At 43.9% G+C, this 22,634-nt stretch overlaps 1 protein-coding gene across 2 annotated transcripts in view; it reads right to left on the minus strand.

Annotated features, from left to right (window-relative positions):
* Positions 1–22,634, minus strand: part of BPTF (bromodomain PHD finger transcription factor) — a 3,500,764-nt gene that overhangs the window by 813,420 nt on the left and 2,664,710 nt on the right. For both annotated transcript variants that reach the window (XM_044085088.1, XM_044085087.1), the window contains one exon: positions 14,142–14,284. In XM_044085088.1, the coding sequence (XP_043941023.1) occupies positions 14,142–14,284 (143 nt within the window). The remainder of the gene's footprint in view (positions 1–14,141; positions 14,285–22,634) is intronic.

Here is a 22,634-nt window from a genome sequence, read left to right on the forward strand (position 1 = left end):
ATTTGGGCAATGCTGGAACAGTCTAAAGTTCAGAAACATTAGTAGAAAAAGCATAGAACTCTCTTGAGGAACTCTTTAATTAGTAACAAAGAATACACACAGCCTCCCAAGGCAGGTAGGCCGAAATAGTAGACAAATGTACCTTCACCTGAGGCATGAGACAATCCTGATCTGTAATGGTCTATCAGGTGCCTAAGAATGTCTGGATTTGGTACAAATGACTCCAATCAAAGGAAGAATCTTTGTCCATTGTGCTAGATATTCTTGTGCTTGCATTCTCAGCCTCCTTTAAGACAGTAAACACATCATTAAAAAGCATGTGCCTAAAAGGAATAAGAACTAGGCACATCAGAAAACGTGTCTAAAAGGAATGAAAACTTACCACCCAAACTTTCAGCCTTAGGGTCTTCAAACTTGGGAGTATAAGAAAGCCATTATTTTATGTCAACTGGTTCACACACTGAGGCAGCAATACATACACAATGTCCTTATCATACTTAGGAGGGAAAACAAGTCCTGCCTCAGTCAAAAAAAATAGCTACAAGTAGCATTTTTGGTCTTGTTTCCTTTATCTTCTGTACTTACCAGAGGAAAGGAAGGACTGCAGAAATAGCATACAGAAAAAGGAATGCCTAGTAAACGGAGAAGGCTTATGCTGCTGAGGCCCTAGCAGTTAGTGTTTTGGTGCAATTTGTTTTTGAGTTGTCTGTTTTTCTAGAGAAACAGAAAGTTCTATTTAAAACACAGAACCAACTGCACACCAAATCAAAAAATACATCCCCGTGTAGCATCTACTTATGAGGTTCTGCTTAGGTACTTGCTCAAATGATCTGTAAGCAAGTCTTCCTGAGAAAGAAGCTAAGATACCCCGAGGGTCAGGGCATGCCCTCTGAGTTAGGCAGCATGCTTCCATGGAAAAGCCTACCAAAAGATAGGAGGGTGTTTTTCTGTCTCATATTATTTGCTGATATACCACATCACTGTGGTACTGCCTGTGAGGATGTGCAGGATCTCGGTTTGTAAAACAGGAATGAAGTCCTTGACAGCTATAATTACTAACATTGTCTCTTTTGAGCTGATATGCTTTTTTGCTCTGAGATTTGACTCTGTTCCCCTGAGTCAGTCCACCCAAGACTGTGTTTATGGAATCCATGGTTAACATGTGGGTGCTTAGGCCTAGCTTCAATGTGAACTTAAGTTGAGGCTGACCTTCTGTAAGATCATAGGAAGTTACTAGGTTACTGGTCCTAAGGCCCTGACAAGCCTAGCCAAGAATTAAGCTCATGTTCCGACAAGTCAGAGCCCAATACCCCTGTCCAGCAGGGACAGAGGTGGAATCCCATCGGTGTATTTCTGTTCCCCATCCAGTTATCCAGGTTGCGCTTAAAAAGGGTTAATGAGGTACTCTGACATGGAGAGGGAGTCTATTCCACAGAAGGGGGAGTCTCTGGGACACAAATCTGTCCTGCCAACAAGTCCTATTGATGTCACAGACCAGGTTGAGGTCGCGAGTAAGGGTTACTTGAGTGGAGGTTGACTTGCGGATATGCAGCAGACCCATCAAGGCGGGGTCTGAGATTGTTTTGTTTGCCAGACAGAGGTCACCTCTGAGGAATCTGTATGAGACTGAAGAGAGGGGGACAGGGCTTTTAGCCTATCTGTGAAGGGTAGATGTTTGAGGCCCTGGAATCTCCTGGTGAAGAACCTCTGTGGTCTCTCCAGCTGCTGCACATGCTTTGTGAGGTACATACCGAAAGGGGCATTGTACTCAATAATGGGTATTATAAGGGAAAAATACAGGGATGTTATGACCTCCTTGTCTCTGGATGAGTACCCTTACTAATCAGGTGGGTCATGTAGAAAGCTTTCCATACAATGGAGGCAATATGGTGGCCAAAAGTCAGTTTGCTATCAACCTGGGTGCCCAAGTCCCTCATGACTGACTGCATGCTTAGGACCTTGTTATTAATGTGATAATTTGTGGAGACGTCACTCTCCCCAAAGGGGATGATGATGATGCACTTTTTGGCATTCAGTTTCAGGAGAGGTTTCTGGCACCAGTCATTTGTTTGGGTGAGACTGTCTTGGAGGATGTCCACATCACCAGGGGAATTGATGACAGCACCCAGCTTGCAGTCATCTGCAAACTTGGTCAGCCATAGCCCACTGGTTTTGGCCTGCACCATAGAAAAGTACATCCCAAACAACAGAGGCCCCAAGACCAATCCCTGGGGTACATCGCTTGTTATGGGTCTACTGGTTGAGGTGGATTCCCCTGTAGCCACAATAGCAGCTCTTTTTTGATAAAAATCAAGAAAAGGGGTAAGGTCGCTGCAAGGAATGAGCATGTCGGCAACATCTTTTTTTTAATACAATATCACAAAACTATTTGTTTTTCTGTACAATTATTTTCTCTGCCTAGCTCCACTTACTACACTCATGGTACAAAATAATTCTAAATATAATTATTTGAATTTGTACCATATTTTTTCTCTCTGTCCTTTGATATGTTTGTATTATTCATGCACATCTCATGCGTATTTGCTTCCTTTCCTGGGCCTTCTCTGAAAATGAGCACTGCCCTGTAGGGCTAACACAGTCAAAATGTAAATAAATGTAAAACTTTGCTAGAGGTGCCATCAGGACAAAAGACAAGTGCCCAGTGTTCTAAAAATGTCCCTTGCAGTAATTTGAAGTTGGTGTGCTATGGAATTGAAATATTTAGTCAGGAAAAACACTTTTCCTGAGTAGAGAAACAGTCTGTGAGTCACAGTGTTCCGAAGGGCTCCTAGGATCACAACTTACCTCATGGGTAACAAGTGGGATTTTGGCAGTTCTGAGAGAGCCCTTGTCTTCTGAAGCAGGTAAAAATACAAACACAGAACTCCCTGCTTCTCTTCTATAGTTGTTACATGAATCAAGCAGTCACCCATGTAAGGAGAGATGTGAATGTACCTGGTTCTGCATAAAACAATGACTGGAGCTAGGCATTTTATGAGCATCATGGCTGCAGTGGATAAATAAAAAGGGCAAGAAGTAAACTGGATGTAAGGGCCTCCTGCTTTGATGAAAGACAAAAGGAAGAAGAGCTTGCAATGCTAGCATTTGAACTTTGCAACTATCAGGAACTTGTTCAGCTTTAGTAAGTCTAAAGTTGACCTACACTGGCCATCTTTTTTGTAACCAGTAACAACCTGGAGTAGAAGACCGCTACCTTTACTGAAGGCACCACAGACAGATCAGCAGCAGGGTTAGTCTACAGATTGTTACAAGAATCCACAATCCAGTCTGGCTTCCTAGGTGCATGGAGCTAGGATTCTGACTCCTGATAAGCACTTGCAAATGCATCTTTTAAGACTTCAATCACTGCAGAAACAGTTATGATTTTGTTACTGGCAAGCCCAGAAGATTTCATTCCTTTTCTGGGCAGATGGGAAATCCGACTCTCACTCAACATGATCCTTTCAATTTATTGAAGGTATGTATCACCAATTAAGAACCACTCTAGTGGGAAAGCACAGGATATGGTGTTCTGTGGATATGACTCCTAACTAATGGAGAAGGATATCTGGTCTACATAGCTCATTTCATCCACCTCTAGGTCAGAGGAACCAGACTCATTGGGGGTGGTGGGGGGGTGTCACCTGTTTTTCTTTTCTGAAAAGAGACTCCTGGCACTGATGCTTAATCTGAGAATGGATGCAGATTCTTAAGGAATATGTCCAAAGCTAGTCTCATCATCTTTGGAAGGGGGATGGGAGGAGGGCCTGTCCAGCTCATGCTGAAGCAAGATGGTGAACATTTCAGACTGGTAGTCTTGGTTCTGCTTTAATTTGTTATGACTGTCTTAGACCTAGTCACAATGGTCACAGGCAACCTGTACCTTAAATTCAAAGACAAGAACATAGGGAATGCTGCCCTCACCCACAATTATCAAAAACAGGTACTGGAACCAGAAGACCAAGGAGAGACACTCGGACCAACTGAAGGATAAAGGGTTTCAACATGGGAGGGGATGCTATCACTAGAGCATGATGTCCTCCCTGACCAATAGTGCCAGAAACTTTGGCCCAAGAAAGCATCAGAGTTAGGGACTATAAAAATCACCTCACTGAACTCAACAACCCAGCCTAGGTGGCCTTTGCACTCAAAGCGCATGTCTTCAGCCTCCCAAGGTTCCTTCTCTTGACAACACTTTTCTTTCTTTTTTTCCAACAGGGAGTCCACAGTTGACTTGGCTGATACCATGGCAGTCCTGGACAAGGTGTTTTGCCTTTTCTAGTCAAGCAGTCCTGACAAGACTCCGATCTATGTTTGATGGATCTTTTGGTTGAACCTACAACAATAGGGACAGGTAGCAACATCATGATCTATCCCAAAGCAAAACACACAGATTATGGAAACCTTGGTAGGGTATGTGCATGTTACACTTAATGCAATTATTGATTTTAGATTCTGACATCAGTAGTTCCTGATGCGCAAAACCTCCTAACATTTTAAATGTTAAAGAATATAAAAAAAAATATATATATATATATATATATATATATATATATATATATATATATATGGGTTCCATACACTAGATCGAATTTTCACTAATTCGAAATAGTGCATGGAATGCTCACTGCAGCGAAAGTGCACTTATGCGAAGTTCAGTACAACGAATTAGAAGTTATGTACTCACCATAACGTTCCATCTGAGTAGGTGTATTCATTTGTCTGCAACCTGTGGGTTATGGATCCGATATCGGATCCGAACCGGCATGGTTTTCCAGCTATGGATCCAAGCTCTCAGCTCCTCCCCTCACCCATAATGCCCTGCTCTACCCTCATGACCTCAGATCGAGTTTGCCAAAGCAACAATACCCTAAAAAGGGTAACAAAGAATATGCAGGAAACTGAAAGGCCAGGGGGATAGGAGGGCGGGATGGTTGCAGACAAATGAATACACCTACTCAGATGGAGCGTTATCATGAGGACATAACTTCTAAATCTGAAGTAGGATATTCATTGTCTGCAACCTGTGAGACAGAGTCCCCAGCTACCTGAATCTTGGGCCATCATGGAAGGATATTCCGGAGCACCTTGAGCCAAAGGATGCTCTACCCTAGATGCAAGATCCAACTTATAGTGGGAAATAAACGTATGAGATGAAGCCCACGTGGCTGCTGCACAATTATCATCTAGAGGAATCCTAGTCTTGAAGGCTGCCGAGGTAGATACTGACCGGGTTGAATGGGCATGAACACCCTCCGGTGCGGGCCTTCCTGAAGCTTGATAAGCCAATAAAATGCACTGTGAAATCCAGCGGGACAGAGAAACTTTAGAGATTGGCTTGCCCAAATTGAATTTTGCAAAGGAAATAAACAGCTGGTCGGATTGCCTATGACCAGCTGTCCTGTTCAGATAAAATCTAAGTTGCCTGTGAACATCTAGTGAATGTAGCTTATATTCACCTTTGTTTTCATATTTAGGAAGAAAACAGGGAGGTTAATGGATTGATTGATGTTTGCTTGAAGCGATTTTAGGAAGAAAGGACGGGTTGGTCCTGAGGGAGACACGGTCCGGATGAAATACCAAGTAAGGAGGTTTAGCTGATAAAGCTTGAAGTTCAGAAACTCTCTTGGCTGATGTAATGGCTACCAAAAAGGCTGTCTTGTAGGACAAGAATTTGAGATCCACCGTAGCCGCTGGCTCGAAAGGAGGAGCGGTCAAGGCCTGTAGGACCAAAGAAAGGTCCCAAGGAGGAGAAGAAAAGTACCTTTAAGAAATATTTTACACAATTTGGCTGACATAAGAGGATTAGAGTCATGGCCAATGTGATAGTGAGAAATTGCCGCCAGTTGAACTTTGACTGTGGAACTGCTGGCACCATCGTTAAAGAGAGTGGTTAGAAAGTCAAGCACTAAAGGGAGAGGAACCGTGAAGGGATTCAGGCCTTGCCGCTCCGCCCACAAAGAGAAACGTTTCCATTTGCTTCTCTAAACCTTTCTAGTGGATGGTTTATGAGCCGCCACCAAAATAGCCTTTACAGGTGAAGAAATACCGGGAGTCCTTATCAAGAGTGGAACTGGAGCAGCCAAGCGGTCAGCTTCAGGTTGTCCAGGTTCGGAGGAGGAATGCAGGATGGATGGGATATCAGATCCGGGATGGGATCTAGAATCCAAGGAGGATTCACCGAGTGAGACCTTAGGAAGGGGAACCAGATCTGTCGAGGCCAGAATGGAGCAATGAGAATCATTCTGCAACCCACCCGATAGGCTTTCTGAAGAACTTGCAGCATCAGAGGCAAGGGTGGATAGGCATACAGAAGACCGGGTGGCCAAGCATGCACCAGAGCGTCTCTTGGGGTACCTCCGGGAGGAGGTATTAGAGCGAAAAACTGTCGCACTTGGTGTTTGAGGGAGAAGCAAAAGATCGCATGAAGGGTTCCCCACCGTGCGAATATGCGTTCGCTACTTGACAATTGAGAGACCACTCGTAAGGGGTCAGAATGGTGCGACTGAGCTTGTCCGCTAGGATGTTGGACCGACCGGAATGTGCGTTGCTATTAGAAAGCGATTGGTGGAGATTGCCCATTCCCAAACTCTCATGGCCTCTCGACAAAGAGGGTAAGACCTTGTTCCCCCTTGCTTGTTGATGTACCAGACAACAGACATGTTGTCCGATTGAATCGCAATTGTTCCCAAGGGAAGAAAGTCCTGAAGTGCTAGCAACGCTAAGAGCACTGCTCTCATCTCTAGAACATTGATATGCAGTAAGGTCTCTGAATGGTTCCACGTGCCTTGGAATGTCCGGCCCAAAGTGCCCCCACCCGAGGCGGGAGGCGTCCGTGGTCACCGTGGCGAGAGGAGAAGCACAAAATGGGCGGCCTTTGTGGAGATCTGGGAGTGGAGCCACCACAAGAGGGACCGCTTGCAAGCCTTGCTGATCGCTATGGGATGATGCATGGGGAGAGCAAGGTATGACCACTGTACTAAGGCGTCCACTGTAGAATGCGCATATTGAGCCTGGCAAGAGGAAGAAGTGCTATAGCCGATGCCATGGACCCTAGAGCCCTCAGGACCAACTCCGCTGGAACAGAACTCGAATGGAGAATGGCCCGCACCTGGAGCTGCAGATTTAGAACTCTGTCCGCAGTGAGGAAGGCTCGTAAACTCCTTGTGTCTAGCCTGGCCCCTATAAAATCTAAGAGCTGTGTGGCCAGGTTGGACTTTTGTATTTATTGTGATGCCCAGAAAGGAGCAAGATGGAGAAAGGAGTCTCGCCAATAGAAGTAGATGCCTTGTTGGCGGTAAAGCCAGTCGTCCAGGTAGGGAAAGACCTGCACCCTGAAGCCTCAGGTGGGCCGCTACCACTGCTAATACTTTGGTGAACACCCTGGGGCTGTGGTGAGACCAAAGGGAAGGACCCGAACTGGTAGTGACTGGCTCCCAGCCGGAAGCGGAGAAACCTCCTGGCGCCTGTCCATCAGGATGTGGTAGTGCGTCCTTGAGATCTATCGAGCACATCCAGTGATTTTCTCCCAGAAGGGGAGAATAGATTGCAGAGTGACCATTGAATTTTTCTTTGGGGACTGCCAGATTCAAGAGAGAGGTCTAGGATTGGTCTTAGTTCCCCGTCTTTTTGGCACTAAAAGAATCTGGAGTAGAACCCTGATCCGATCTGGTCTGGGGAGCGGGCTGGATGGCTCTTTTCTTTAGCAGATGGCCAATTTCTGCCAAGCGGCCTCCCGTTGACGGGTGGGGCGTCTGGGAGGGACTTCAACTTTGGAAGGTGAAGGAAAGGAATGCAATATCCCTGGATATGATTTGGAGAACAGCGGTCCGATGTTATGGACTCCCATGCCGCTAGGTGCCCAGCGTCCCGACTGCCTCCAGAGTAGAGCAGTCGGGCAACCCTCAGGGTTGCTGCGCGGCCGTTCAGAGAAAGGTTCCCTGGACCCGAAGTTTCTGGGAGCCCCTCTGCCTCTAGGGCGGCGTCCTCCCTGTCCTCCTCTGCCACGGAAGGACTGGTTGTCCGGAGCAGGCTGGGACTGCTGCGACTTCCGGAACCACATCTTCTTCTGACCCTTTTGGTTCCTAGAATAGGGCCTCTGGGGTGCAGAGAAGCGGATTCGGACGGCAGACAGCGTCTTCCCGTCCTTTTCGCTCTGGGTGAGCGTCTCGCGAACGGTCTTGCCAAACAGAGCAGAACCATCAAAGGCGTTCATAAGCGCTTTGAAGGGCTCAGAAAAATAGTGACGGACCCAGGCCTGTCGTCTAGTGACCAGTCCTGTCCCCGCAGCTCTAGCGGCGCCCTCCGTTGCATGGGAGAGTAGCCGCATAGAAGTATTTGTAACTGACCTAAGAGTGGCCATACGGGTGGAGTGCAGAACTCTGTCCTCCTCCGAAATGGACTCAGGGGGGGATGCAGCGTATTCCTTAATAAGATCTCGCTGCATCCTAATAACATGTGCCAAATAGTTCAGCGCCCTTACCGAGAAGGTCGCCGAACTGAACATCCGCTTCCCCAAGCGGTCCATCATCCGAGACTCCTTGCTCGGTGGGTGGACTGAGGACTCTCCTGAGCCAGTTCCCTCTTTGTGGTAGCCGCCCGTCAACATGGCATCTACGGAGGCCCCTTACTCCAATGGGTCGGTCGGATGGCGGACTAAGGATCCTATCCGGTCTTTTGGGAATTGGCTCCACGGTGTCCGGTTCCTTCCACGCCCTGGTGGTAATAAGGTCCACCAGGGGTCGGCAGGGACACCCAAGAGGTAAACGGGCCCATTTCTAATGCCTCCAAGAACAGGGACTCTACCGGGGAAGACTTGGGGGCAGACCACCCCTTATCTGAGCATTTCCATGATGTCTCCAAAGGAGACATCCTCGAGAGGGTGACCGTGGGAGCCTTCCCCTTCCTCCAAGTCCGTGTCTTCTGTGAGAGACTTCGGGGAGTCAATGTGCCTCCTTTTGCACGTATGCTTGCGAGGACCTCCTCTGGGGGCTGTCAGAGGAGTCCTCGCAGCAGCAATTTGCTCCATAGGAGCAACGGGAGAACACAAGCGGGCTGTCCCAGGGCCGGATGGTGGAAGCCTGGCCCAGTGCAGAGGAGCGCGGGCGGGCGGAACAAGTGCCGGGGTCCGGAGACCCTCAACAGAGCCCTCTCCACTACATCAAAGCCGAAGGGAGCCGACCTCGACCAAAGGATCCGACAATGGCTCCCTCGGATCGAAGAGTGGACGGAGCAGGCGCCGGCGTCGGATCCGAAGGGACAATGCAGCTCCGACACAGACGGCGCCGAAGGAGCACTGATCCCCGGATCGGCTCGGATCCAGGCTCCGAGAGGTCGGGTCCGGCCTCGAGGGCAGGGTCGGATCCAGTACCGTACTATCGGCGCCGACCCACCCGGCTCGAAGCTGCTCGGCTCCAGCTGCTCCGAACCCGGATAGCGGGTCGGAGAAGGAGCAATAGGCTTAAAAGGTGTTGAGCTCCCCGGAGGTGGGGAGGCAAAGCACTCCCATCTGCATCTGGGCCTGGATGAACCTTCTCATCATCGGTCCAGATCAGCATCAGAAAGAGCTATGTGGATCTCGGCCAAGAGGCTACCGAGGTAGGCCTGGAGTGCCTCCTCGATAGCCTCGGCGAGATCGGGTCTCCTCTTCCTCAGGACCCGGTGAAAAGCACACACATGTGCCAAATAGTTCAGCGCCCTTACCGAAGGTCGCCGAACTGAACATCCGCTTCCCCAAGCGGTCCATCATCCGAGACTCCTTGCTCGGTGGGTGGACTGAGGGACTCTCCTGAGCCAGTTCCCTCTTTGTGGTCGCCGCCCGTCAACATGGCATCTACGGAGGCCCTTACTCCAATGGGTCCGGGTCGGATGGCGGACTAAGGATCCTATCCGGTCTTTTGGGAATTGGCTCCACGGTGTCCGGTTCCTTCCACGCCCTGGTGGTAATAAGGTCCACCAGGGGTCGGCAGGGGACACCCAAGAGGTAGACGGGCCCATTTCAAATGCCTCCAAGAACACGGACTCGTCCGAGGAAGACTTGGGGCAGACCACCCCTATACGGGAGCATTTCCATGATGTCTCCAAAGGAGACATCCTCGGGGTGACCGTGGGGAGCCTTCCCCTTCCTCCAAGTCCGTGTCTTCTGTGAGAGACTGGGAGTCAATGTGCCTCCTTTTGCCGTATGCTTGCGAGGACCTCCTCTGGGGGCTGTCAGAGGAGTCCTCAGCAGCAATTACTCCATAGGAGCAACTTGGGCACAGAAACGGGCTGTCCCAGGGCCGGATGGTGGAAGCCTGGCCCAGTGCAGAGGAGCGCGGGACGGAGCCGAACAAGTGCCGGGGTCCGGAGACCCTCAACAGAGCCCTCTCCACTACATCAAAAGCCGGCGAGGAGCCGACCTCGACCAAAGGATCCGACAATGGCTCCCCCTCGAGATGGACGGCAGGCAGGATCCGGATCGAAGCAGGACAGTGCAGCTCCGACACAGGCGCGCCGGCGAGCACTGATCCCCGGATCCGGCTCGGATCCAGGCTCCGAGAGGTCGGGTCCGGACGCACTCGAGGGCAGGGTCGGATCCGGCACCGTACTATCGGCGCCCGACCCGGCTCGGCTGCTCGGCTCCAGCTGCTCCGAACCCGGATAGCGGGTCGGAGAAGGAGCAATAGGCTTAAAAAGGGTGTTGAGCTCCCCGGGGGAGGCAAGAGCACTCCATCTGCATCTGGGCCTGGATGAACCTTCTCATCATCCGTCCAGATCAGCATCAGAAAGGCTATGAGTGGATCTCGGCGAGGCTACCGAGGTAGGCCTGGAGTGCCTCCTCGATAGCCTCGACGGAGATCGGGTCTCCTCTTCCTCAGGACCCGGTGAAAGCACACAGGGACCGGAGCCGAGAAGGAGGAGACCGAACCGACGGAGCCGGGAGAAGCCAGCTTGGCTGGCGGGGCCGAAACAGAGGTCTCGGCCCGCCGCAGGTGCTTCTCCTCCGTCCTTTACCAGCATCCCTCTCCTCTCCAGAAGCGGGAGGTTGAGTCCCAGGAGCAGGAGGGTGCCACAGGGGAACAACTGTAGCCACAGCTGTTCCCGAAGGAGCGGAGGCGGAGCCGAGTCCGGCGGTAAAGACCCGCCAAGACCAGCTTGGACCTCCGCTCCCTCAGTGCCCTGGGGTTGAACCCTGCACAAATGGAACAACCAGATGTGAGGTGTTCAACGCCCAGACACTTAACACACCGAGTGTGGCCATCAGCCGGTGAGAGCTTATGGCCACACTGAGCTTTGAAAAAATAGATTTAGGCTGATCAGCCATAATCTATAACAACTAAAAGCTACTAAAAGTAACTTAAAACAAAAAGACACACAGGCCTAACACACACACTCTACGCAACAGCGAGGGGAGGGAAAAAAAAAATTACTTAATTTAACTCAAATTAAACTTTTAGAAAGGGAAACCTAAACTTTCACACAGAATCACTCAAAGAACCAAAAATTTTCTGATTTTACAAGTAATAAAATACCACTTAGCTGAGAGCTATGTACCCAAATCCAGTCACCAGCGCGGCAAACGAGATCTGAGGTCATGAGGGTAGAGCAGGGCATTATGGGTGAGGGGAGGAGCTGAGAGCTTGGATCCATAGCTGGAAAACCATGCCGGTTCGGATCCGATATCGGATCCATAACCCACAGGTTGCAGACAAATGAATATCCTACTTCAGATCGAGTGTTGTACTGAACTTCCGTGCAGTGCTCACAGAGCTTAGGGTTAGGGCAAGGGTCATAGTAAGGGGATAGCTCATAAAGCTATCCCCTTACCATAACCCGTGCCCTAACCCTAAGATCCGTGATGACTGCAGCGCAGTGAAGGACATAGCAATTTCCTCCACTATGGTGCGATAGTCACGAACCTAAGGGTTAGGGCATGGGTTAGGGTAAGGGGATAGCTTTACTAACTATCCCTTACCCTAACATGTGCCCTAACCCTAAGGTCCGTGACTATAGCACCATAGTGGAGGACATAGCTTGTTTTTTATGTCATCCACTGTGCTGCGGTGTTTTCGGTGAAGTGCACTTACGCAAAAGTTTACTATTGTTAAAGTGAACTTTCGCAGAAGTGAGGCTTCCTATTACAAGTTCGAAGTAGTGAACTTTCATTTTTGTAATAGGAATCCATATATATATATATATGTATATATATATAGATATAGATACATATAAATATATATATATATATATATATATATATATATATATATATATATATATATATATTTATATATCATATATAAATATATCATACATAGATATATATATCCGATATAAAACGAGCTGTTTTCAGTTAGGGGTACTTATGTGTACGCTGAAAGCCAGGCTGAACAGATAAGACTGACAACATTTTAGCAATCTGCATTGATCTTCTCATGCACAGTGCAAATAAAGAATTAAAGATGGCATATGTAGATGTCCAGATGGGACCGTTTCACCTAACCTAGGGGAAAGGGTGCTAAACTACTGACATCTAGCCAGACATCATACATTCTGTGACAAAAGTGACAACTGTTACTACTACCGCAACAGTTAACTATAATGACCAACATTACTTTTTTTTTTTTTTTGTCTGCTCTGTCCATAAGATGTGCAGGAAAAGGATGTAACTTTCGGTACTACTGAAAGCAAACCAAGAAATCAGTCTTTAAATGCTGAAACGGTCTCTCATTCCACTTTACTAAAAGGCAACACTTTCTCAACCCTTCTGAGAACAGTAGCAACAAATCAAGTGTTCCAAGGCAAAGGTTGGCTAAAAAGAAAGGACAATGAGATGACTTTATGATAACGCACACCAAAGGTCTAATTTATGTACAAGTGCAAACAAGCTGTTATGTGCCAAAGAACCACCTTAAAAGGGGACTTGTCACATGAAAAACTTCAAGACTACAAGGCTTCGAAATGCTACATTTATCTCAAAAATGAAGACCCCCCCCCAGCCCACACTTGCTCTTTTCATCTCAAAAGTTAACCTGGGACACACTCTGCATTCCTGGCACTACAGTACACATCACTGAAGAACTCTCCACACAGTAAGTATATGGCTGCAGTGCATGACAGCAGGTGGGTCAGCAGAGATCCATATGAGCCTGCACATGCAACATGGGGACTGCAACAGGATGACAGATCTGTAGAAGCCCATGTACTGGCCTCTGACCTTGATTCATTAATGTGAAGTCCTGCATGTGCATCACAAGATCCCAACAACTGGCTAACTCTGGAATGCCTTCTCTACCCGGTCCAACCAATCCAGATGGGGGTAAGGAGAACTAAGGCTTGAGTACCCCTGTGTGTGATCACATGACTTTAGAAACCATTCTTACTCCTCTAATTGTGTGGACACTGAAATCAACTGAGAGAAACAGTGCCATGAACATCCAGGGATGCACCCCTCCCATGCTTCAAGTCCACTACATAGACCTTCATCCAAGCAAACATCAAAGCCAGGGGCTGCAAAAGCACCTCACTGTACTTGACACTCAAGTTTGTGGTGGCCCTTGGACTCAAAAGGTATGTTCCCAGCCTCCAAGGATTTCTTCTTTGACAGGAGCAGAACAATGGACCACTGCAAACACTGCCACCTGTTTCCACAAATGGCATAATTATCAAACTCTCTCACTCTCCTCTTATACAAACAGCTCTTTGCTACCTTTTCTTGCCATTTGGGATTCTAGAATTGAATGTGTACCCTGAGCATGTGTGCCCAAACTTTCCACTTGACAGAAGGAAAAAGGCATTGCCTTGTCACTCTCTCCCCTCTCAAACCATCTCCTTGAGGCACTAACTGAGCTCAGGTCACCAGGGTTGCAGTAAGAGAATATGACAACCAAAGAAACAACAACTAGAAAACGGGGTCATGTGACTGACTGTCACTGATTTACATTATGGTTTGTGCATTTTTTTAAACTAGACTCACTCAACCTACCTTAAATGGCCAGTAACTACTAACTTTCCCATGCTAAATCAAAAGTTAGGATTTTCTCCAGTACACAACAAACTGATACTAAACACTCTATAAAATAACAGTTTTATTACTACTACCTTGTCACACCCCTTCTAGCCTGCAATTTTTAACAACTTATGCAAAAGTCATCTGCAGTACATACCTGCTGTGTTGTGGCTGCAGTACCTGCAGTTCCTGGATTAGTAGGCCTAATTGTAACTGTAGCAGTACGTGGCTGGAAAGAACTTAAGGTCTGCTGAGTGGTAGCTGTCGTGGATGGAATGAGGCGCTGAACCTGAACCATACCTAAAGAAAAACACATTGGAAAAGCACTTTACCTATGCGCACATTTCTTGTAAACATATCTGTAAGGTATACAAAAGTGAAACCAGTAGCATTTTTACAACAATCTCCTACTTATTTTTTCTGCTGATTTAGCCTCTGATTCAGTACAAGTACTTCTACAAGAAGGGGTACAGGGGCACATTAATGAGTAGCATTCATATCTCCAATTGATGTACAGTTTTTTAAATCAATATTCCTTCAAAATTAAAGCAGGGATCTCTTACTGTATATCCTAGCCAGATGAACCTACAAGTCTTCCAGGGCTTTGTGCTTAATCCCCTGCTGTTTACTATCTTTGTCAACACTTTCAGAATCACACTGCCTAACACTCCAGCACTATTTTATGCAGATAACATAGTTCATATCAACTTCAAATTCATCCCACTCCTGCTTTAGCTCTCCACCTGAAAATTATCTTGTGTTCACTCTTGCTTCAAGTCCTTATGTTTGACATTACATGTCAAGAAAACTGAAGACATGCTGCTTGGGACAGTTAAAACACCTATCCCAAGCCCCAAGAATGTGTCTGCTTGTCTGTTACTTCACCCTCATAACATAACTTGCACTGTGTACAGCAGTTTAAATACCTAGGATTCCACATTGACTCTCAAAATTTACCTTATCCTCATGTCTCATTTAAGTAACCACTTCACAGCTTCCTAGCTACTACCACTGAATCACCTACTTTAGAACAAAATGCCTAACACTAGAACACAGTCTCCCAGTTCCAAATGTAAAATGCTCTAAAACTACAAGACTTAATACCCTATTCTACAAAGTATGTTAATTTACAAATACTCAACCAATGATTACCAGTGAAACTCCCTGACCAAGGCAAAAGTTGCAAGAGTCACACTAACAGCCAGATGATCTTCCTCCTTACTGATAGACAAAATTCGTAACACATAACCACAGGGAAGAAAAACTGTCTCTTCCCACAGCTGGGTGGATGGCTAAGATTTAGTTGAGGACTATAACAATCACTGGAGGGTATCAGAGACAAACCCATTTCCAACAATAAAGTGAATGCCCAGTCTATAGTATTTGGAACAGGTTGTGCTCTGAGGTCCATAAAGCTGCTGTAGCCCCTGGTAGAATGAGATCCAATCAGATCTTGTAGTATCTTACCATGAGCCATGTAACCAAAGGATATGCAATGAACTACCATTTGGAAATTGTTTACTTACACATATACCTACATACATACAAATATTTCAAGTACAGGCATTAATGCCCTTCTAGCCTGCCAATATATCAAAACACTTGTCCCCATAATAAGTGTCCAGGCTGTTCTTAAAAATATCTAAACTAGTACTTACTTTAATGTGATTTTGTAGTCTATTCTATACATCAGCTGCTCTTTCAGAGAACCAATTAGCACACCTCTCTTTCCTACAGAACCTTCTACATACAGTAGATTGTCTGATGATTCTCTAGTACTTTTTGATAACCCCAAACACTCCTGGAGATAGCTGTCTCTAAATGTCCTATACATCTGAATAAGATCTCCTCTTACGATATCTATAAGACACTGTACAAGTTTAGATATTTTGGTCTTTCATAATAACAAATTTTCACATCCATGGATGCCCTTGGTATATTTCTGCTGTACTCTATCCCGTTTACTCATGCTTGTTTTCTTATAAGGTTTCCATATTGTTATTCCATACTTAAGTTTGTGTCTAATGTATCTAACAAACAAGGAATTCATCAGTTCTGATTTCCAAGACTTTATAAATCTTTTTATACAACATATAGTTCTATAACTGTCATTAACCAATCAGTTGATATGATTAGAAAAACTCAAAGATGGATCTAGCCAAATACCCAGGTCAGTAAATGAATCTACAGTTTCAATCGCTGTGTGCTGCATTAAATATTCAATTTTCAATGTATGTCTCCCAAATCCCATATACTTAGTTTAGGATGTATTTATCAGCAAATTATTCCTCTGTGCTCAAATGGCCAATTTAGTAAAGTTCTTTTGCAGACATGCCTTCTGTAATGCGTGTAATCAGGTCACGCAATTTTAGGTCATCTGCATACAGACTGTAGAACAACTCAGATGACACAGTTAGATCCGAAAGATACAATCTAAACAAGTAAGGGCTTAGGACAGAGCCCTGGGGGACACCCTGACTGTAACTAAGAATTGCTGTATGATACTTGCCAGGTTCTACCTGCAAGCTACACAGCTATCCATCTTATCAAGAGTACATCGATACCTAGCTGTTCTAATTTACTGATCAGTGTTCTGTGTATGACCCTGTCAAATGCAGAAATTAAATCAATATAAAATACATCACAGCACAATTTTTCATAGCAGTTATATTGTTACAGAACATCATGTTATAGATAGTAACAGATATATTTTCAACATATGCATGCTGATACATGGTTTCAAGTCCCACTCTATCCAATTCTGACAATAACTTATCCAATATTACCTACTCCATTATTTTTCCACAACATGAAAGTAGACTTAAGGGTCTATATGACTCTGGGTTTGTCCTACTCCCTTCAAGAGCCCCCAGTCATACACAGCTGGCTGCCTACCGGATAGCCTCAGTGATCATAACCCAACTTTCCTACTCAAAAAACACATATATATCAGGCTAAACCAATTACCTATCAGCAAATGCATAATAAAGTAAACTTTAACCCTGACAACTTCATCTTAGCCCTAAAAAACTGCAACTGGACTCCACTAAAATACCTCAACCTTGATGATGCTGTCCAATTTTTCAATACCACCTTCCTTAAAGTCCTAAACACCCATGCGCCCACAAGATTCATTACAGTTAAAACCCAGTCCTCCCCATGGCTACAAAGAGCCACTAGATCAGAAATGAAAAACTGAGATAGAGCCTGGAATCACTGGTGCAAGACAAAAAAACCCTCTGATAGACAGAAATTCTGTGAATTACGTAAAAGTCAAACAATTAATAAAACAGGACAAAATCCTATATTACCAGTCTGCCCTGAACTCCCCTCCTCCACAACAACCCTAAACAATTCTGGTCAACCATCAACTCCATCCTCCACCCAGGAAAAGTAGGAACCCCTCCACCAAACAAAGTCCTCTGAAAACATTGCCACCTCTTTCAACACTCACTTCACACAAACCGTTCTATCACTAGCAAAACAATACAACCCCTCTCCCCTACCCCTCAAACTACACCTAGTAAAATGCCCACTGCATTCGCTTTCTCTCCTATCCCTACCTCCAACATAAAAAAAACTCTTATCGAAACTAAAGCTCACAAATCTAGCAACTGACAACCACCAACCTGAGTACTTTAAAACTGCAGCTGAAGCCCTAGCCTACCCAGTCGCAATCCTGATTAACCGATCTTTATCTGAAAGCTATGTCCCTTCACAATGGAAAATATCCCACATTATCCCCCTCCACAAAGGCGGGCCCTCCACAGAATTCACCAACTACCGGCCCATAGCAATTCTGTCTCCTCTATCAAAAATACTTGAGAGATGCATTCACTCTCAAGTTCTAAACTACCTCCTTACTAACAACCTCCTATCTTACACACAACATGGATTCAGACCATACCACAGCACAACCACTGCCTTACTTGCTTTCACTAATACAATCCTTCAGCATAAAAACAATGGTTATTTCACCTCTGCAACTTTCCTAGACCTATCTAAAGCATTCAACATGGTCTATCATAAACAACTCAACACTGTCCTCAATAGTCTATCCTTCTCTCAATCTGTCACAAACTGGTTCCAGATCTACCTGACTGACCGCCATCAATCCGTTGTTTGGCATAATGATACATCTCCCCAACTCCCTGTCTCAACAGGTGTTCCCCCAAGGATCCATCCTTGGACCCTTACTCTTCTCCATATTCACTAATAATCTAGCCTCTGCTACCAAACAAGCCACTCTCATACAGTACGCAAATGATTCCACCACCATCTGCTCAGCCCACTCCCTACCTGAACTTCAAAAGACCACACAGGAAGCCTTTTCCTCAGTTGAAACTTGGCTTTCAGATGCACAATTAATACTTAACCAAAACAAAACAAAACAAAAAGTACAGTTTTGTACCTACCATAAATGTAGATGTTCGAGTGTATACACTGCTGCAGTCATTACACTTGGGTTATCCTGCCGTCAGGCAGTTCCCCAGTCGGCTTGAGTTCCAAAGTCTTGGTCCGGCGTTGGTTGCTGTCGCCTCCTCCCTGACGTCAGAGCGACAGGGGTATATAAGATGCAGCAGACGCCATTTTCTTCAGTTTTTCTTGCCCCAGATGTCAGGTGCCCCCAAATAGGAAGGCAATTCAAATTGCTAATAAGCAAAGTCACAACGTAGTAAAAAACTGATGGAAAACAGAAAATAGGCACAGACTCCTTGCTAAAAGTAGCGAAACAAAAGTCTTAACGCAAATGTATTGTTGTAGCGTTTTCGCCATGTACGCTGACACAGCTTCTTCAGAGAACAAACAAAGCAAGTTTACACTAAGTCAGACTTTTAAATCTTTAAAAAGGAAGTGATGTCATGACAGTCGGTGTTTATAATAATACAATTTTAAACCAAAACATTTAATATCTAAAATCTATTCATATAAATTAATAATGATAATAAAATCGCTTAAATAACAAGATAATAAGTTAGGGAACAAATACTGCAAAAAACATTAAAATCTGAAGAGTCTATTATTCTTAAACAACAATCTAATAGGACAATAAAAGACATTCTAGTAACATTGTAATACAACTGGAAACTAATAAATATGAAGAATAAACTTTATATAAATTTTACAGAAGAATTAAAGAACTCGTGATTAGTGTTTACTATATGAATACAGTATTTATTTTGTAAACAACATAGTTAAAAACATTATGTGGCTATCTTAAATAACTTCTCAGTTTCAATACTGAAGAGATATTACAATTTTCATTTAATGCTGGATAATTAAATGCATCTGTTCTAAGCCATTCAAGCTCACATAATTCCAGGAGCAATGGAATAGGACCCCCCCTAATATTGCCTTGTATTTGATCTATTGCCATAAATGAAAAACTATGGCCTGGTTGATTAATAATATGCTTAGCAAGTGCGTTGCTGTCATTTTTATTCTTGATCGCATATAGATGTTCGTACATGCGGTCACGTAATCTACGATCGGTCTTACCGATGTAGAAAAGGCCACATAAACAATAGATTTACTTCGCAATTTAATGGGGCTCTGATTGTGTATTTTTATTACATAATAAGCGTCTGTCCTGATCTAACTTTATGACATCTATTACAGAAGCCGCAGGGGTACATACCCACTTTCCTATTAAAAGGTGTTTTAAAAGAATCCCTTTGTAATAACTCTTTTAAGTTGCTATTTCTTTTGAACACAAATCTAGGAAATGAACCAAATTTATCCGTAAGTATGGGGTTACTTGAAATGAAATCCCAATTCTTACGTATAATAGTCATAATGGCTTTCGAATCAAGACTAAATGTTGTGATGTAACTCACAGATGGATCAAATGAAGTTGTCGTGACTGATATTTCATCCACTGTAGAATTTATATTGATGGTATCATTAGAGTTATTCAAACCAAGGGAAGGAGAAATTGCATGATTATTCCTACTTAAAATGGCCTTAAAATAGCCATTATTTCTCTTTATATTCACTTCTAATATAAGTTCACTAATCAAGTGGGTTGGATAACCCCTATTTAAAAACATCTCAGATAAGAAATCACATTCTTTGTGAAAGTCATCCAAAGTACTGCACATTTTTGCCGCTCTCACCAACTGACCCTTAATTATGGCTCTTTTTTGTTTAAATGGGTGGTGACTAGAAAAATGCAAAAATGAATTGCAGTACGTTGGCTTTCTATAAATGTTTGAGATATAAGAGTGAATCTGATAGTCCTTCATCAATTTGATATCCAAATAATCAATCTCCAATGTAGAAAATTTATAAGTGAATTTTAGAAATTCTGTAGTTTTGTTGATAGAATTAAAGCAGAAATATGTCATCCAAGTATCTCGTGTAAAATTGTACTGATGCCATTAGGGTAGGTGATGCAAAAAGCAGGTGTTTCTCCCAATATCCCATGAAGAAGTTTGCCGCCACGCCCAGGCCACGGACCCCATGGCAACTAATATTTCTTGTCAAAGATGAAATAATTAGACGACAGGACTATATCTAATAATTCTGTGACAAGTTCTATTTCTAACCTTGGGGCACCCAATTCTGCAAGTAAAAGTGCAGTCCACTCAAGTGCCTCTTGGTGGGGTATTGAAGTATATAAGTCCACCACATCAACAGTGAGAAAATTATCTTCACTGTTGAAGGGTAGACTATTGATTCGTTCTAAAAACGACCACGGATCTGTACAGACACCAGGGAGGGACTGCACATATTTAGACAAAAGTTTGTCTACGAGCTTAGCACTTGGATATGTCATGGAGGACCTTCCATCAATTAAAGCCCTCATAGGTGGATTGGTCAGGTCTTTATGAACCTTGGGGATGCCAAACATAACAGGAATCTTTGGTAATGTAATGTCTATATAATTATAAGTTTCTAAGTCAATCTTATTTTAAATAGCCTCTCATCCTGTTATGTGCACCATGTATTTCATTGATAGAAGCTTCAGAATAAGCTGGTGAGTCCAGAACTGAAAACATCTTCTCATTATACACTTCATTGTCGAATATAACCAACCCACCCCCTTTATCAGGTTTTGTCAGTCGTACTGGGGCTTGACAGAGGTTGACAAGTAATTCAAATTGCTCCTTAGAGGTGTTAAACTCAAACTATCATTAAACATGTGTCTTAAATCTACTTCACACACATGTTCAAAAAGAGCTAAAGAAGGGTGAAGGGGTGGGTTGAAGACACTAGGTAATTTTAAAATTGAAGTAGCTGGTAGGGTACATTCATTGTTAAAAAACAATTTCAAATTAAGTTTTCTCACAAAGCATTTAAGATTAATAATTTCAATGTCACCAATTTTGGACAAAAGTGTACCCATGGGCCAAAAGTTCAATAAGCTCATCAGAGTTGTAAATTTTGAAATCACCATTTTGATTACAAACAATTTTAGGACCATTTTGTATTAGAGGTTAAATCAAGCAAGCTTGTATCAGTCATTTCAATTCTGTCTCCTGTTGTCTAAAAATTGTTGTTACCATGCTGATTCTATCTATATGCGATCAAGAATAAAAATGATATTATTAATCAACCAGGCCATAGTTTTTCATTTATGGCAATAGATCAAATACAAGGCAATATTAGGGGGGGGTCCTATTCCATTGCTCCTGGAATTATGTGAGCTTGAATGGCAACTTAGAACAGATGCATTTAATTATCCAGCATTAAATGAAAATTGTAATATCTCTTCAGTATTGAAACTGAGAAGTTATTTAAGATAGCCACATAATGTTTTTAACTATGTTGTTTACAAAATAAATACTGTATTCATATAGTAAACACTAATCACGAGTTCTTTAATTCTTCTGTAAAATTTATATAAAGTTTATTCTTCATATTTATTAGTTTCCAGTTGTATTACAATGTTACTAGAATGTCTTTTATTGTCCTATTAGATTGTTGTTTAAGAATAATAGACTCTTCAGATTTTAATGTTTTTTGCAGTATTTGTTCCCTAACTATCGGGTATTATCTTGTTATTTAAGCGATTTTATTATCATTATTAATTTATATGAATAGATTTTAGATATTAAATGTTTTGGTTTAAAATTGTATTATTATAAACACCGACTGTCATGACATCACTTTCTTTTTAAAGATTTAAAAGTCTGACTTAGTGTAAACTTGCTTTGTTTGTTCTCTGAAGAAGCTGTGTCAGTGTACATGGCGAAAACGCTACAACAATAAATTTGCGTTAAGACTTTTGTTTCGCTACTTTTTGTACTGCAATTGCAAAAATTCTGCAATTCGTGCTGGAGCAAGGAGTCTGTGCCTATTTTCTGTTTTCCAAATTGCTAATAAAACATAAATAAGAAAAGCAAACAACAACGTTCAGTTACCAGCAAATACTCCCCATAGGTAGTAAAGGGTAGAACATATAGGTACGTACAAGCAAGTAAGAGGGGAAGGAGGGAGGGTAACCTGGACTGCAGCAGTGTATACACTCTAACATCTACATTTATGGTAGGTACAAAACTGTACTATGTTCATTGTGTTACACTGCTGCAGTCATTACACTTGGGTAGAGTCCCAAAGCTGAGGTAGGGTGGCTGGTTCTATAAGGCATTAGGTGTGGCTATAAGGCCCTGCAGCACAGCAGTGGCGAAGCCAGCTCTGGATTTAG

Source organism: Protopterus annectens, chromosome 10.part0 (genome assembly GCF_019279795.1).
Source record: "Protopterus annectens isolate FY-2018-M chromosome 10.part0, PAN1.0, whole genome shotgun sequence".
In the NCBI taxonomy this organism is placed as follows: Eukaryota; Metazoa; Chordata; order Ceratodontiformes; family Protopteridae; genus Protopterus; species Protopterus annectens.